The sequence below is a fragment of the Apteryx rowi genome, unplaced genomic scaffold (genome assembly GCF_003343035.1).
Source record: "Apteryx rowi isolate R43461 unplaced genomic scaffold, aptRow1 scaffold_0, whole genome shotgun sequence".
Classification (NCBI taxonomy): Eukaryota; Metazoa; Chordata; class Aves; order Apterygiformes; family Apterygidae; genus Apteryx; species Apteryx rowi.
The window spans coordinates 8,195,664-8,212,979 of record NW_020447195.1 but is presented as its reverse complement, the minus strand read 5'-3'; the positions used below and the strand labels follow the sequence as shown (position 1 = coordinate 8,212,979).

The 17,316-nt window shown below is 45.9% G+C and overlaps 1 protein-coding gene across 1 annotated transcript in view; it reads right to left on the bottom strand.

Annotated features, from left to right (window-relative positions):
- CDH4 (cadherin 4) overlaps positions 1-17,316 on the bottom strand; it is a 467,250-nt gene that overhangs the window by 19,244 nt on the left and 430,690 nt on the right. The window contains exons 9-10 of the mRNA XM_026088351.1: positions 6,666-6,851; positions 1,134-1,387 (exon numbers count right to left, since the gene is read on the bottom strand). Coding sequence (XP_025944136.1) covers positions 1,134-1,387; positions 6,666-6,851 — 440 coding nt within the window. The remainder of the gene's footprint in view (positions 1-1,133; positions 1,388-6,665; positions 6,852-17,316) is intronic.

Below are 17,316 nucleotides of genomic sequence, written 5' to 3'. Positions count from 1 at the left end.
GCTAAGAACGTCACAGCCAGGCTGCTCAAATTTACTGGCATTTCTCTGTGCATCGGGGAGGTGCCAAGGTATTTCTACACGGGGAGGCTTGCGATTCACTGATGTCGGGGTCCTCGAAATGTGGCCTCAGCTCCCAATTTGACAGAGCTTCGGATGGGACAAAACCCAGCGACTGCCTCAGCATGGACTCCGGGGGGATCTCAGACTGCTAAAACTGACACTTAACTTTTAGAAGGCTAAAATTATGCAAGCTGAATCCCATCCATAGGGAAAGCAGATGTCAGGGACATCGGGTTTGGCAGTGGCTCCAGAGGCAAAGGGCAGAAGGTCAGCACAAACCTGGCTCACTGCAGAGCAGCAAGGGCTGCTGGGGCGCTCGATGCTAACTGGGGTCGGTCCGAGACACACCGAGGGCCAACATCGCGCACATGGGTGTCTGATTGCTTGGGCAATTTTTAACTATACAGCAACCTAAGAGCTGTTTGGCAGCTGTTGGTAAACAACCGAGCCCTGTTCTTAATGGGCCGACAGCTAATCTCACAGTGGGCTTTTTAAAGCCAGGTGGAAGCTGGAGCTAAATCCTTTGGAAGCAACGCCAGACACGATTAAAAGTCCCAGTCATTCCCTCTGGAAATTTCTGTGCCTCCATTCCCCCTCTGTAATACAGAAATGACAAAACTGTCTTTCGGTAATGCTCTGCGCACTGTGTTTATATAGTGCACAAACTGCAGGGGCAGAAGCATCCTTGACAAGGCAGAGAGGAAACACGCGGCACAAGCCAGCCCTGGCCTTGGTCTGCATCACAACATAGGGGCCCCTTGCTATCGACCGGTTTAATCAGAAGCGGAGAAGCCCCTGCCCTCTGTGAGACAGCATGGGGAGAGCCGCTCGTGCCTGCCTCCAGGAACGCCGCGGCTCAGAGCCCGGCTCCCTGCGAGGAGGACCGCAAGGGCCAAGTTTGCAGAGCGCCCTGCAAGCACGAGGCTGAGGGTGCGAATATCTGCCAAGCAGTTTAGTGATATCATACCAGACAGTTTACGAATTAGATTTCAGCTGCTTTGCTCCCCAGACTTCGACAGCTGAAATCCTGCTCTTGATCGTAAAGGACTTCATTTGGCTGCCTGGTCTCCCACCTTACTGCTTGCTGCATGAAGCGATCAGGATCCACAGCTGAAAATGTTGTCARGACTGTCCCCGTAGGCACCCCTTCCTCCAGCCTGATTAACTTGTGGTTCGTTGGGAAATACGGTGCTTCGTTGACATCCATAACTGAAATGGTGACTCCTGCTGTAGACTGGAAGGACATCTGGATTCCGCTCGCCAGTGGAGCTTGGTTTGATACCATCACTGTCAGCATGAAAGCTCTGTTCATCTCATAATCGACTGCCTAAAACAAACAAATAAGCAAGGATAGATCCATGCAGAGAATAAATTCCACCTGCTGGTTGAAAGCTGGAAGATTTAGAAGGCAGATGATATCATTGTCTCATCTCATTTCTTTTTGAACCTTGTTCTCTCAAGGGCATAAATCCAAACCAGCTTCATTTTAATCAATAATGCCACTGTGGAGTCCCACTTCTAGAAATCTAGCTAGGATTGGCCCTCCACTATTTGGGAGGTTAAAAAAACACAAAATAAAAATTGCAAATGTTAGGGAGGATTTGCTTTGTGTTTTGTTCCAGTGCTAAGTGGTTTCCAAAAAAGCAGGTGCCTGTGTTAGCTTAGCATTCAATGAAGAGATCCAGCAAGGGCTTCTACAAAGGCAACAGGCAGAGCCTGCTAAAAGGAACTGGACAGGTACTTAACAGTGTTATTAGCATTTAGAGCTGCTGACTAAGTAACTGGGTCAGTCTGTGTGGACTCCTGAGCCTGAAGTGTCCTTCATTTTTCCTCTTAAGGAAGATTATAAGCAAAGGTTGAGCTGCAAGGAGCAACGCCTGGTTCTGCTAATCAGGCGGCCCTTCTGGTGGGACCTCTAGCCTTTTCGCGAGATGCCTGATGTCTTAAGGCTGCCTGCACATTCCTGCAGGTATATTTTACCGTTGGGTGGCCACAGATTTCTCCTCAACATGCACATATAAAAAAGTGTGTCTTAGGAGCTAGAGGAGTGAAAAGCCTTAGCGGGCACAACTGACTGAACTGCAGTGTAATAATAATCTCTAAACCATCCCACTAATTATTACGAGGGAAGTTGCTAATCATCTGCCGGGGAGGCTTGAGTTATGCAGGATCACACCTCTGCTTGTTCAAAAATGCTTTGCTGCAATTTATGAATTTAGAAGCATAACCATTCTCCCTAATACCTTCTCCAGCGCTGAATCTGCAAGGCAGACACTCACTGGTGTAAAATGCCATAGCTGCGTTGACTTCAGCAGAGCGATACTGATTTACACCAGCTGAAGATCTGGCTCCCATGTTCTGTTTAAAAACCAGTATTGTCAGGAGACAAATCAAATCATAGGAGGCTACAAGAGAGAAACAAACTTCAGGGGCAAAAGGTAAAACAGCGGAATCTCTATTCGATTGAAGTGGAAATGTTCCTAGTGCTAAATGGTTTCCTGACAGGCAGGGCCAACATTTAATAAATAAAAGGAAGCATAAAGATTCCCAATACACCCACCAGCACTGACTCATGGACTAAACAGCATTCAAAAAAGATGCATGGTAAAAGTTCTCATTTAAATACTATTCAAGGCCTTGAGACAATTTGACTAATGCATTTCCTGAATTTCTTTCTTGCCCCTCTAATTTATATTCATTCATTCGTCATTTTTTCTGTGCTGGCCTATTTGCTAACTCCGTGTACAGAGAGCCAGGACTGCCCGGGCAGCACTCGAAGCGCGGGGGGAGACTGGAGCAGCGTGGGGCTGGCGTGGGAAGCCGCCGGCTCCCTGCCCTGTGGCACAGAGCACACCGTGACCACACACACATCCATGAGGACGTGGCCTGATGCAAGGGAGTGCTTTTTTTTTTTTTTTTCCCCCAAAGTGTATAGTTGCTTACTTGGCTTCTTTATGTCTCTTCTTGGAGCTCCAAAACCAGGGATGCACAAACCTGGCATCGGGAGCGGGGCTGGGCGGTATTTACTCGGGTAATGCCCCCCCGGCAGGCTCTCCTGCAGGGATCGGTGCCACGTGGTGGGACCGTGTCCATGACGCTTCATTCAGTGCCAATCTGCCTCCCTTTCTGCCAGGCCTAGCAGAGCCCCAGTCCACGTGGTGTGTTGAAAGAAAAAGGTGAAATCCAGAGCCTGTGTCTAACTGAAATGTCTGTGCTACTGCTCCCAACTGGGGCAGCACTTCCCTGCAGCCAGGCACAGTCCAGTCCTAACCAGACTTATTTCACACAGTAATAAGCCCTTTCTACCAGGACAGTTGACATTTCTGCTCCCTAAAGCTGCCTCCTTCTGAGGAGACCTAAAGCAGAGGGTAAAGGTGCAAAGAGTACACCGTGTTCTCAGCTCTTCACCCCGCACTAACGCTTCCCATCTCCAGGCATGTCACTGGAAACGCTACATATCGATTAGGCGACAGCAGGAGCAAAAGCTCAGGGAGCCATTACATTTAGGAGGAGGAGGTGTTGGCCTGCCGCCTACTTTTTTATTTCATGTCCAAGAAGCACGTGCATTTGTACAGTTCATGCCCAGAAAAACCTGCCTCCGGAGATTGCTGTTAAAACCATAAATTGGAGCACGAGGAAGGTGGGCAGTGGGAGGGTTAATGCTGCTGCTGCTGTGAGTCTGCTGCTGCGGTCTGACCGCTGGGGTTGCCTCTGCTAATTAATTCTAAGTTAGTTCAGGAGTCTATACGCTGCAATAACACAGCCTTTGATTCTGCCCATTATAATTTGCATAGCAATCAGGTCACGTCTGCTGCATGGTGCCAGGACCTGCTACTGAGCCATCTCGGAGATGAGGTCTCCCTCCTTGGGTTTTGCTCCAGCCAAACGGGGAGCACCTTTGCAGCCATCCCTGGTTGGCTGTTCAGTGTCCGACCTGGCCTAAATGGCTCTGAAACATCTCCTGATCTTCAGATGCTGAATGTCCTCCTCCGTCACGAGACGCCTATCCAGATTCAGCAGGCTGAAGCTGAGGGCTTGCCATGTGTCCTTCTTTTCTCAAGGTACTTTTAACTAAAGGCAACAAATTTGCCTTATGTTATTGCTGAGGCAAATAATAACAGAAGCTTTCAGAAGCATCTCCATTATAAATTCACAGCTCTGATCCATGCAGAGTTTATAATAACATTTTACTCAGCCAGCTGCCACAGGGCAGCCACTGCTGCTCTCGGAGATTGTCTTCTGACTCTGCTGCGCCTCAGCAGAGTGGGAAGTGACTCCCTCCCCTTGATCAAGGCTTTCTTTGAAGATTAGGGTCTTGCACTGTTATGGAAATGGTTTGGAAAATGCATGAACAGAAAAAGGAAATGTTACATTTGGATGATCAGACTGCAGCGGCAATCATGGTTTTGCTGAGAGCGGCTGCAAAACTGCTGTTGTGGGCATCATCTGAATACCAAAGGGCTTCTTGGTTTGGAAGTATTTCTGGCCCTTTCGATCTGCTGACAGAGGGGTGGGATTCTTCACAAATGCCCTTTTCTGCACTGTCTCTGGCTTGCTGTAGGCCTAGACACGAAGCCATTTCCTTGCAGGAGTCTCGTATGACTAGCTTCAAAGAGCCACATGAAATCCGGTCATGTAGGGGCTTGGAAGAAAAGGTTCATTACTTGACTTGATTTGTTATATATGTTTTCAATCAGTATTAGGAATCAAATAGGGAGAGACTGCTTGCACACCGCAAAGACTGAGCTCTGAATGGCCACCCAGTTTGGTTTGCATACATTCCCCCAACCTTTAAGCATAATCACTTATTAACTGAGAACAAAATATTTCAAAGAAAAAGGTGGAATCCTAAGAGTGTTCCCTTCTTCACCATGAAAATTTAATCACAAGCAATTTCGCTCATTCTCCTTGCTGAAAATCTACCAAAAAGCCTCCCGGCTTGATAAGGGTAAGAAATTCTGGTCACCCAGGAGGATCAGGTGAGGTTATATAGTGAAGGCATTCAGTGCAATTTCAGGCTTTGAGCTCAACATGACAAGATAGGATTTTCATGTGGTTCTTTGCATTGTGATCACTCTGGGTTACATAGCAATGGGAAACCAACACCAGCATCAATGGTGTCTTGACAAATCTGCCCTCTTTTTTCCCTGCAAGTTCTGAATAAGGATGGTTCATTATGCAAAAATCCTTGTGTGGCAGTGATCATGTAAATCCCGTTTTTCACTTTGATGTAGCTTTAAATTACAGTCATGACACTTTACTAGATTAAGAATAAAGCGTCCTCCCCCCTTTAGCAAAAGTGGCATCGTTTTGATTTCAGATTGGCTGCTGATGTCAAAGAAAGTTCAGTTGTTTCATTTAACTTTGTTGAATGTTCTTTCTTTAATCAGAAAGTATACACATATAGATTTGTGTAGTTACCTACATATACATCCATATATATGCATGTCTAGAACTACAGCTGAGCTTGAAGAGGTTTTGTAACGTTGCACCAGATAAGCCTGTCAACTGTCATTACAGAGCAATAAAGAGTGATAAATAAAAAGATTTTGCTGAAATATCATCTAGCAGGTAAGATGATGTTTCCCTTAAAGTTTCAACAAAGTGGCATCTGCAGACACACACGGATAGCCTAAGGGCCGGAGAACAGGACAAGCTCACACGTTCCTACCAGCCTAACCTCTATGGCATTTCACCAATGTCATTTTTCCTAGCACTGAATACATTAAGAATGACTGCAACTTATTAGCTACAAGGGAGTGAGGTTCTTTTTTTTTCCACAGAGCTTTCTTTAATCACATTGCTCTTTAAACGTTAGCGTTTCATCCTAAGTGGTTGATTAAAACTTTTTGTTAGAGAAGGTCAGACTTTTCAAAAGACACAGCCTTTGTTCTTCCCAGCACGTATTATTCTTTGCAGGTGCAGCGCACAGTGCGTGTAGCGGAAGCTCACAGCAGCCTATTCGTGATTCCTTCACTTTCTTGGTAGTCAGTGGGAACATCCATAGGGATCTTATCTGGGAAGGGATTCACTGAACGTTGAATGAATTCAGTTATGTTCTGACTGCGTGTAATTACTGCAGCAGCATTCACTGCCTGCGTTGCTGGTCTTAGGTAACCGAATGGGAAGCAAACTCTCAAACGAAGATGAAGTCATGCTGTTTGGAGGCAGGAAGGGGAAGGGAATTTGATACCTGTTGCAAACACCTTGAGGGTTCAAGCTTCCAAGGTCCTGAACCTGCCAGACAGGGCAGGACTGTACAGCCCGTCTCCAGTCCCACTCAGAGGGCGCAGAAGGCTCGGCAGGAACGGTATGTGCAAGTTGGGCTTGGATGCTGGGAACTGCCCGCAGCACGTGGGAGTTTGTAAGAGCTTACAGTGGGCTGAGCAATAAGTAGGTGGGAAACCCAGAATCAGTGGCATAAGCCTGAAGTAAAAGTATGAAGGACACCTACGCAGCGAGCTACGGAAACAAGGGACAGGGAGTCGAGCGCTCGCACTCCCAGGTAGGGAAGACAGGAAATAACTGGAGGCTTCTGACCATCCTTGTGGACCCAGCTAGCGTGAACGGTGACAAATACGGATCTGCCATGGCTTCCCACTTACCTTCACGACAGTTACCATGCCTTCATTGGTGATGGGGTCAGTCCGAATGGTGAAATGGCCGGAGGGGTCCCCGCTGATAATGCGGTAGACGGCGTTCCAGTTGGGCGAGTGAGGCTGATCCCGGTCCATCACCGTCAAATTTGCTACCACAACTTCCACTCTGTTTTCAGGAACTTCCCCGGAATACTGCAAACAAGAGACGGGAGCAGTCAGGGTGGGAGCGTTCAGCTGGTCCTCGTGGCCATGTCCCCGCTCCCACAAAGCAGCACAGCAACGCGGAAACCGGCCCAGCAAACAGGACCTTGGGGTTGTACGGGAGACACATGTCCCTTTCTCACTTCTTCTTTTACATATTGGGTTTTTGCTTGGAATATTTTTTCACCCCTTTTGATGTCTAGTCTCACCTCCCAGTCCAAACAAGAACTACCCAGTTACCACCCAGCCACGGCCCGCACTTCGCCAAACGCACAAAGCAAACAAACCAAAAATGTTTCTCATACTCTCTTAAGAGTTAATTGTCAAGAACAGGTAAAAATGGCAGACTAAACCATGCATCTTTCTGATGGATCTGTCCCTTTAACACAGATATTTTGTCTCACTCAGACTTCAGTGATGGCATTTTATTGCTTCTTCAGTGATTTTATTCCATTTTCTTTCTTTCTTGCCTTTGATTTGATTTTGCCTCATTATGTAAAGTGTGTCTTGTGATTTTGCCACAGCCTTTCCTGGTGCTTAATTCTATCATTTAGCATTGATTTTCATGGAGCACGTCCAGTTTAAGCATATTCTGATGCATTATCTGCATTCTTTTTTTGCTTTCGAGTCCTTGATTTATCATATGACTGATCAGGGATCCTGGCCGGCGAATATTTCCAGCATTGGGGACTCAAAAGCTGCCAGTAAGACACATTCCCAAATTTTCAATAGCGCTCATCTCTCAGCATCACCTATTATCGGCACTTGCAAATCAACACTCTGATTGACATGTGGCAAATTAAACACTGGAGAAATGATGGGAGCGGCTGGCTCTGCGTCTGCAGCTGAAATCCTGGCCCCAACTGCAGGCGCAGAGCACTTTGAAAATCTGGCCTTTAGTGTGCACAAATGCCAGGTTATGTAAATGATAATAAATCATTCCTTCGTCAGCTCAAAAGTCCCTTTCCAGTACTAACCAATATCCATTCACTGGAGTCTTTCAGTTTTGTGTGCCTATATCCAGTATATATTATTTCACTGCCAGATAAAAATATTTATCTGCCTTATGCTAATGTAAATTTAAATTTGCTCTTTAGTGGTATCTTTAATGGCATCTTGCCCTCTTTTCTGTTATGCACCTGTCCTAAACAAGTTTTCATTAGTGAATGCAGATGGCATCACTTTCCAGCCATGCTGAGTAGTGTGGAAGAGCAGTTGGAAGCTGCTAGATAATTCTAGTTGCAGTATATGCTATAGCTCTTCTTCTCTTTATTTCCTGTGATTTCACTGGTTCTTTACCCATTCTCTTGCCCAATTTGGGATATCGGCAGCATGCAGCTTAAGCAGGGGAAATACCATATGGAAATTTGTCAGAAGCCTTTTGAAAAATCCATTAGATTATGTCATGTGTACCCTCCTATTATCAATCTTGTCTGAAACCTGCTCAGAAGAACTCGGGGAGATTAGTTAAGCAGGATCGTCTTTCACTAAATCCACATGAGTTACCGCCCATTAGATTAGATTAATTTTGTATGGCATGCCAGCGATGACAAGTTGATGGGCCCCCAGTTTCTTTTAGGAGATGACTGCAGTGCTAACAACTAAGTATCATATTTGCTGTAATTTCAAAGGAGTTAAGCATTTTATGCAACTGTCTATCTCAAACGTTGAGTAGGGCTACAGAATTTTGTCTATTATCATTAGACTTATCTCTTGCAGAACCAAACAGAATTAACTCCTTCAGAACAAGTCACCAGTATTTAAGACATTTAAGAAGACTAGTCCTACAGGCTGCTGAGCCCCTTTTCTAGATCATAACCCAGGTGCTGCCAAGGAGTTCAGGTTACACGGAAAATCCTACCTAGTGCCGCAAAGGGGAGGCCTAGGGAGTTTTACAGTAGCTGTTCTGAAAGCCACTGGCAGATCCATTTTTAGGTTTTGGCCTGTACCAACAAAGTTTAGTACAAGGCGTATTTTAGAATTATGAGGTATATAAAAAATTATAACTATACAAACACATCTCAGTTATAAAGCCTAGCAGAAGACCGTAACCCTCTATAAAGCTTTTCCATTAGGGTAAAAATCACAGAGCTGTGCATACACTGAACAAGCCAGGAGCTCCTCGGGGTGCCAGTGCTGCCTACCAGCCATAATTAGGAAACTATCATCTGCCCTATACAGCACCGAGGGCCGTCAGTAGATATTGCCTATTATGTATGTAAAGCCAAATATGTATCTGATGAGAACGGAACGGCTACATAGAAATCAAAGGACCTATACAAAGTCATGCTTGTTAAGAAGCAAATCTTGAGAGATACACCATGAAGAAGAGAATAACTTTTATCAGCTACGGATCAGCAGCTACCAGGAATCCAAACCCTGGCCCAACTTTCCTTCTAACACTCCCCCAGTAGCATTAATATTAAGTAAATGCTGTAACATGCATTGCCCACAGTTGTCTTTACCTTTAATAAAATTAAGGAATGACATTGAATTACATCTGCTAAAGGAAGGATGGCAGCTCAAAGCTATCCACACTTCTTTAATGTCATTCCCTCCCTACCCTGCAGTAATTTAGGATGATGAACAATGCCACCTTTTACCATGCTGCTTTACAGCATTCCCCATGCTGTAAGTTTTCTTTCATAAGATTACAATTGATTTTCAAATAAAAAGGAGCATTATCTATTCAAACAAGGTAAAACGATGGCAGTGGAGGAGCTGCTGGAGTAAACAGAAGATTGATAAAGCAGTGCTTGACCCATATTTGTAGCATTTACTCGTATTCCTCTGTAATTCATTTAACTTCACTTTCAATTGTTGTATTTGAAGTCCTTAATTTCCAGAGTGCTTTTTTAAGACCATTCACAAGTAGTTCTACGGCCGACTGCTGCACACTCCGTTTCCTTTCTGAGATTCGCACTTGTTCTCAACCTGTCATGTTCTTAAATTCTTAAATTCTGAAGGGTCTTTTTCTTTCCCCTCCCCATAAAGGCATATGGGTGAAAGCACTTCTCTCATTCCTCTAGACCCGGCCTGTCTGACGTCACGTCTTGCTGAAAAGGTAATAATAATTCATTCGGATTTTCAGGTTGCATCACATTATACTAAAATCATTTAATTCCAGAGTCTGTCTTTTGTCTCACTCGGGACCTGACAGCAGATAAACATGTGCACAAACGTCACTCAGAAAGCAAAAGGGATTGATGTGGGGGGACAAATGATGAATTTGCACGGTGACTTTCCATTGTGCCATAAATGCAGAGCCCGGGCTGTGGAGCCACGCACCGCAGAGTAAAACCAATTAGCTCACTGCAGCCACTCCTAAGGAGGTGCTGAATTGAGATGGATGAATACAAAGATAATTATTCAGGTTTACTTCTAAAGTGAATTCCTTTTTTTTTTTCTGTGTTCATACTTTTTCTAGCTGTTTTTCTAGCTGTGAAAGCAAAGGCTTGTTCACATGACTGTCTGCAAGAAAGATGTTGGTGTTGTCTCCAAGATTTACTAATGATGATGATGCAAAATTAGTTACAGGCAGAAGCAGTTTATGAAGGCTGGTTTACCTGGACAAATAGAGCACTCCGTAACCAATAGATATGAATTTCCTAAGGAGAATAAGGGCATCTTCGTTCTCTTACTGGACCCTGAGCAGCGATGATTGCTGCAAAGCACTACATGTTCTCTCTAGGTCCCGTAGGTAGGGAGAAACCCAAGGGCAAGCGAGCGAGGGAGCGCACGCGTGCCCCGTCCCCCCGCGCTCCGCTGCAGGGCACCCCACGACGTGACAAGCTCTGGATACGGCGCGATGGGCCGTCAGGGCACCCAGCGTTGCACGCCAGGGCTGCGTTTGCCCGTGTAAACTGCGTGAGCAGACACACACACACCCTGAATATCAAATCACAGCTTTTCCACGCTTAAGGGCATACTCCCAACGAAGTGTTGGCATGAGAGCCAAATGTTTACCTTTTCCACACAATATTTAACAAAGATGCTTGAATAGCGAGCAAATTAACAAACAACTGCAGTCTGGTTGCAGCAATCTGTGTAAATGGAAATAAAAAAAAAAGGCAAAAATCTCCTAATAAATCATTAATTGTGATGTGCCTGCCCAGCTGCAGCGCAGAAACAAGCAAATGCCATCCTAATTGATTGCTTCTTATTCCATCTTTATAGGCCTGCATTTTTTATCGTGGGGGTTGAATAAGCCCAGAGGTGTAAAAATCCTCTAGATATTGTACTCTGTGTATCTGCCAACTTGATATTTAGATCAATAATCCTCTATTTTTTTTTCCTACTCCTACTACCGGTAATTTAGCTTTCCTTCCTAGCAGCCTAATTGCTGTTTTCTTAAGCCTTACCATCAATCCTCTGACCTTTAATTTCCAATATCATTTGCTGTATGGATGACTGTACTAGGTCTGTAAGTTATCCTACCCAATCTAAGCGGTTCGGGTCAGATTTGGCTATCAGCTGCTGTGACAGTGGAACACTGAATGCCGGGATCTCGCTCTACCTGCGCCGTTGCACACCAGAGATCACCAGCTCGCTTGAATCTCCACGTTGCAAAAAAAATGACTCCTGCTAATACATAAAGTCAGTCCTGTTTTGTGTGCAAAGCAGGTTTTGAAATGCTAATTTCTCAATCACGTTTTATTAAAGAACTACTCGCTCTCACACATGCTGGAACGATGACCATCTTCTAAGTACCGGTGGCTGCACTTTCCTCCTTAAGCAGCTCACCGAACCCCTGCTCTCCAGCTAGCAACCGCTCAGCAAGCCCCTTCGTCACCAATTTTCCTCCGGCTGGCTCCTGCCCGCAACGTACCCTGCACTGCAATGTTCTTGGCTCAGTGCAACGCTCGCTTGGACCTACTGCAGTCAACCCACGTGCGCATGTAATACCGCACCCTAGGTACACGCCACGGGGCAAGCGCTTCCCCAAACACCATCTACGAGGCGCACCGTGCTCCTGCCAACGTGCAGCCCTGCTCTGTTGGCACAAGGCCTGGCTGGCACCTCTTGCACTCGGGCTGCGCGTGCCGGCTCGACGCAGTCCGGCGGGCGTCAGCCTCCTCCAGCCAGAGGAAGGAGCTGGGGGAAGCTCTGCCTCCATCTCCAGCGCTTGGCCCCATTAACGTCTCTCACCAAGCGTGAAGCAGCTCTGGAGGCTGCAGGTGATGCTCGCTGCAAAGCGTTGTGGCAGCACACTGTCCGCGTGTTTAGTTAGCGTTTCTGCAAGGAGTATTGAGTGATGGATTTAAAAAAAAAGAACAAAACAAACAAATGCAGACCCAACTGGCAGGAGGAAAGAAAAAAGAAAAGAAAAGCTGTCAGAAGGCAGATCATCTGCTTCCTTGGCAAGATGTGGAGGGACTCTGCTACTTCTCATCCACTTACCCGGTAGAGGCGGTGACAGGGGGCGAGGGGTAAGTGAAGGCGCCCCGTTCCGGAGGGCCGAGCCTCTCTCGCAGCTGCCTAAGCGTGTGCTCAAAGTGCGGGTTTCGCTCCTCTGCAGGGTGCGGCGGAAAAAAAGCAAAAAGACTGAACTTCTCCTTTTCTAAAGCTGATTTTACGACTGAGTGCAGACAGCGTCCATTTTGCTCTTGCAGCTGATGACAGCTATTGTTGGCTTTACTCCTTCTCTTTACAGTTACTGTTTTTCAAAATCTCTAGTAACAGCTCGTTTTGGATTAAACTGCAAGATTTACTCTCGGAATAAGGAAACAAAGCAATAACAGAGAAGAAGAAAGTAATATCCATATCCTTTCTCTCAGAACCAGTAAAAGAAAACCCTCCCATTTCAGAGTCTCTGGTTCAAGAAAGAAACGTGCAGATCAAGCTTTAACCTTGGTTCAAAGACTCTCAGAGTACTTGCCAGGAGTTCAGAGACAAGAGCACGTAATGGTAAAAGGATATTAAAAAAAAAGAAGTTTGCATGTCTGACAATGAGCACTAATTTTTTTCATTATCAGATGTTACATTCTTGTGACAGTATGAAAAGATGCCACAGAAATGATGACATGAGGCACTACTTTGCTGCAAGATAACCATTTCCAGATAAATATATCTTATGAAATGAGGTTCGAAGTTTGCATAGAAATTTAGATATTTTACAAAAATACATTACAACACAAAGGAGCTTTTTACGACATTCATATGAAAGGTTTAAAAAGAGATTAAAATTATGTCCTTGGAAAGGCATATAGCCTTGCCAAGGAAAAAAAAAAATCTACATTAACCCCGTGTAGGAAAGATGTACTTTATCTGTATTTCAAAGGCTATAAAGAACCACTTTAATCAACCTACTTGACTTTGGGGACTTGCTCGTCTCACTGAAACTCATGAAATCTGGCATAGTGTGGTTTCTAGAACACAAAAGCCTTTAATCTGTAACCCGGCACTCTTGTACATTCAAATCCTGATACTATCTCCTTGTTAGGAAGAAAAATTGTGAATTTATCCAAAATGGGATCTCATCTCGTCTAAATGATGTAGCCTTTGCAACGGTGACCTTTAACAATGGTTATACTCAACAATAAAAGATTTTATCGCGGGAGTCAATGGAAACAGTATATGTTAAAATTCTGATCTGATAGCACAGCCTTTTATTTTCAGCTTTTAGACAAGAATCCTTTGAACATTTCATTTGCTCTCTTGTCTAACATACCTTTGTTTCTTGCCTACAGAACAAACAGCAGGAGAAGGTAGCTGATACATTTCCGCTGACTATTTGATTGTCAGGTGTAATTAGCAATGTTATCTTTTAAATAAAGGCATAGGTTTTAAAATGCCTGGAACTGCCTATAAAGCCTTATTCTTTAATTCTAATTAAAACTTTATTCTTAAAAAAGTTGCATTTCTATATATACATTTATGCAGTAAAACATTTTTGCACTGATATAGCACTGCTTTTCAATGGTTGGCGACCCTATGCTTCCCTCTGGCTGCAGCGCAGAAAGACCAAGCGATGTGCCCATGTCACACGTGGCGCTTGGAGCTGCGTCCTGCCCTCAGCCACCTGGATCGGAGCTGGAGCCTGAGAACATCATGAATTCATGTGTTTACTTGATGAACATATCAGGTCAGCCCAGCTAGTCTTTCAATCCCCCCCGTGCATTGCCCTAAAGCCATGTGAGACCTGCTGAGCTACAGAAAGGCTTCCAGGTGGAGAGGCTGGCAAGGATTTGTCCTCCTGGACCATTCGGGCCTGGGGGACCAGCGTGGAGGGTGAAATGGCTCACCAGCACGGCCACCGGCAATTTCTTCCCCAGGCTCTGCAACGTGGTGGCTTGGTTGGAAAGCTCTGCCATCTCAAAGGAAAAGAGCAGTTTGATGAACTGGGTTGCCGATGCAGTGCTAGCCCCAATGGCAGGAGGAGAGCTTCCCAACGTAGGGCATCGGGACGGGACCGTGCTGTGCCCCCGCGTGGAGCAGGGTCCTTCCTGTGAGCAGTCTGCTGGGATCAAAGGGAGTTTGCAATGGCAAAGTGTGACCGTACGTGCGCAGGGCTGCAAGAGTCCCTCACTCGTACTGCAGTGGCCAGCATGGGCACATCCCAACAGTGGTAGCAACCAAGCGCCCTTCACTTGCACAAGCAGAGTCACATCAAAATACGGCTGCCAAATGTGGCGACGCGCGGTGTGCGCACTTCTGCTGGAGTAGGGGAACAGGCCTTCCAGCGGCGACAGCGACAGCCCGGGCCCCCAATTTTCAGTGTTCACAGTTAGGTGCGTAACAACACGCACTTCTGAAGAGATGTTATGGTCATTCGTGGGCACATTTTCTGCTTGTGTTAAGTTCTCTAAAATAACAACCTTTAAAAGAGGGTGAAACTCACCTGTTTGTTAGAACGTTGAGCCTCAAATTTCATTCTCTTTCTTCTACGTCCAAAGGAGCAAATTACTGTCCTGCTTTGAACATTTTGAAAGCGTTTCCTGTTTTACACATAAACCAGTACAACCAACAAAAAGCGCGTGACAGAGTTCAGGTCCGAAGCTAGCAAAACGTACCCCACCGGCCTGACTCTGGCTTTCTTGGCGAAATGCGTACGGAAGAGGATGCTTCAATTCAGGCAACCGTAATAAAGTTTCATAAAGAAGGGCCTTAAGCTCATAAATCTGGTTTAGGATTTTCTTATTAACTGCCCACTTCGCGTAATGAGTTTTAAATTTATTTTTTTCCGATTTTAAAGCATATAAAAGCTGCTCGTGTGCCTTTGGGATCTGAAGACGGCTATTTGGGAAAGGGAGCATTTTAAGAGTTCTGCGACCGACTTTTCTTTACGCGCGCCGTAATCCTGGCACTGAGGTTTGTAACAGGTTTCCCGTGTCGCGGCGCACAGCCGGGCTGCCCCAGCTCAGGCATTCTCTGTGCTGCAGTTGAAACCTCTCATTTCCAGGCTGGTCGCAGAATCAGCACATAAGGGGATTTTTTAAAAAAATGACTAGAATTAAACGCCACAACCAGGCGCTGGAAAACCCGCGAGGTCTGGCCGTAAACAGGGGACAGAGCATCCTTGCCCAAGAAAGGCACTGAAGCACGTGTTTAATTTTAAAAGTGCTCCTAGTGGGGTTTAAAGAGGCGACTTGCCGAGCGGGTGCCAAGAGGGTCCCTCCTTGTTCCCCTGCCGCTGAGCGAAACCCGGCGGCGATGCCCGATGGCGGGGCCGAGCGCGCGGCGAAACGCCCTGCGCCGCGTGGCGGGCCTTGCCGAAGAGCGCCCACCGGTCGCGGGCAAAGCGACCCGCGGCTGCAGGGCTGCCGCCGCAGCGAGCCGAGGAACCCGCGTTTCCGAGCTCGGGTCCTGATGAAGCCGCTCAGATCTGGCATAAACAACACGGCAGTGAATGCCTGCCTGCCTGAAGTCATTTGGAGCGCACAATGAGCAAGACTAAATTAAATGCTACATAATTCATCAGACATGCCGTGAGAAAAGAGATGTCTAGGTGAAAAACAGAGGCAGAGCTGGACTTCGTTTACCGCCGGGAAGCCGAAGAGCAGGTAACAGAGGAGAGACACAGCGAGAAATAGGAGGGTATCGGGTCAAAGAAAGGAGACGGAGTCTCTACACGTGAGCGAAGGCAACTAAGGAAGGAAAACGTTATTGCTTCTCCGCTCAGTTTTGGCAATTAAAACACTATTGCACTAAGCTGAAGGGTTTGAAAAATTCTACCATGCTTAAAAAACGATGCGAAACCTTTTAAACTATGTGAAACCTCTCCACTTCTAGGTCTGGCTGTACGCTGCATCCCGACCCTTTCTTCTACAAGTGGGAGCCATTAAGGCATCCTGGACAGTTAGCGAAATTTGGTAAGAGAAATCTCACAGCATTGCTAAATCCTTTGCTAAGTCCCCCTTCCCCCCTTTTTTTTCAGTATGTCACTAAAGATTTCATAACTGAAATGTGCTTAATGAAATTCCAGATACATATCCTCTTAAAATGACATCCTTTGGAAGCAACTGTTTTTAAGGCAAGAGCATGCTGAAGAATTAAAAACCTGCCCGCCCAAGGAAGGCAGCAAACTTCAGAAAGAGATTTATCTCCGTGCCTTGCAATAACGGAGTTATCGTATGCATTTGAATTTCTCAGACTCACATCAATGCCGGAGATGCTGTGTACTTTTAAGATAATGAAATAATCCACCGCAAATGGGTATTTGTCTGGAGCGTGCGGCAGAGCGGCGGGTTGGATGCAGTCGCCCATATGGGGGCTCTTGTGCCCTTTGCTTGGGGCTATTCTGAGTGAGCGCCGGCTCCCGCGGGAAGGGTGCAAGGCTCCGGGGTCCCCTCACGGGACCTGCCAGAGCTGGGTGCCGGAGAATCAGGATCCTAAACATGGATCCAAATGCAGACAGAGGTATATAATCTTTAAAAATTATTTCAGTTTGAGAGAAATGCTCCAGATGATAGGTAGATTTTATAGAAGAAATGCTGGAGCAGGTAGATATGTGAGCATTAATATCTGATGTTCTCCTTGAAAACAGACGAATACGCCACATTTTATGGGAATGGTGTCTAATACACAGACATACATCAGGTGGATGGTGACCACTTAATTCCCATCACAGCATATCACAGCGTAGGAAGGGGGGCGTTTTACTGCGGACATTATATTTAACTATGGACATTTTATCAGCGACATCTGGTTGTGTCACGTCTTGTTGCACACATGTAACTCAAGTTTTCTGGCACCTCTTTTCACTGGATATTTTCTCCATGCTGTTACATCAGGCATGTTCTGAGGCTGTAGTTTACAGCTTCTCCCTCCAGATCCCATATATATTAAACAGAGAAGGAAAAGGAGGAGAGAAGTCACTGTTAAATGAGACATCACGCTAGGAGATATAATGCTGCCAGATGTTGCAAATGAAATGGCTCATGACAAATGGGTTACGGCAAGTCGACGTGAGAGCTGATATGTGGTATTATCCTGCACACGAGGAGTATGTTCTCGC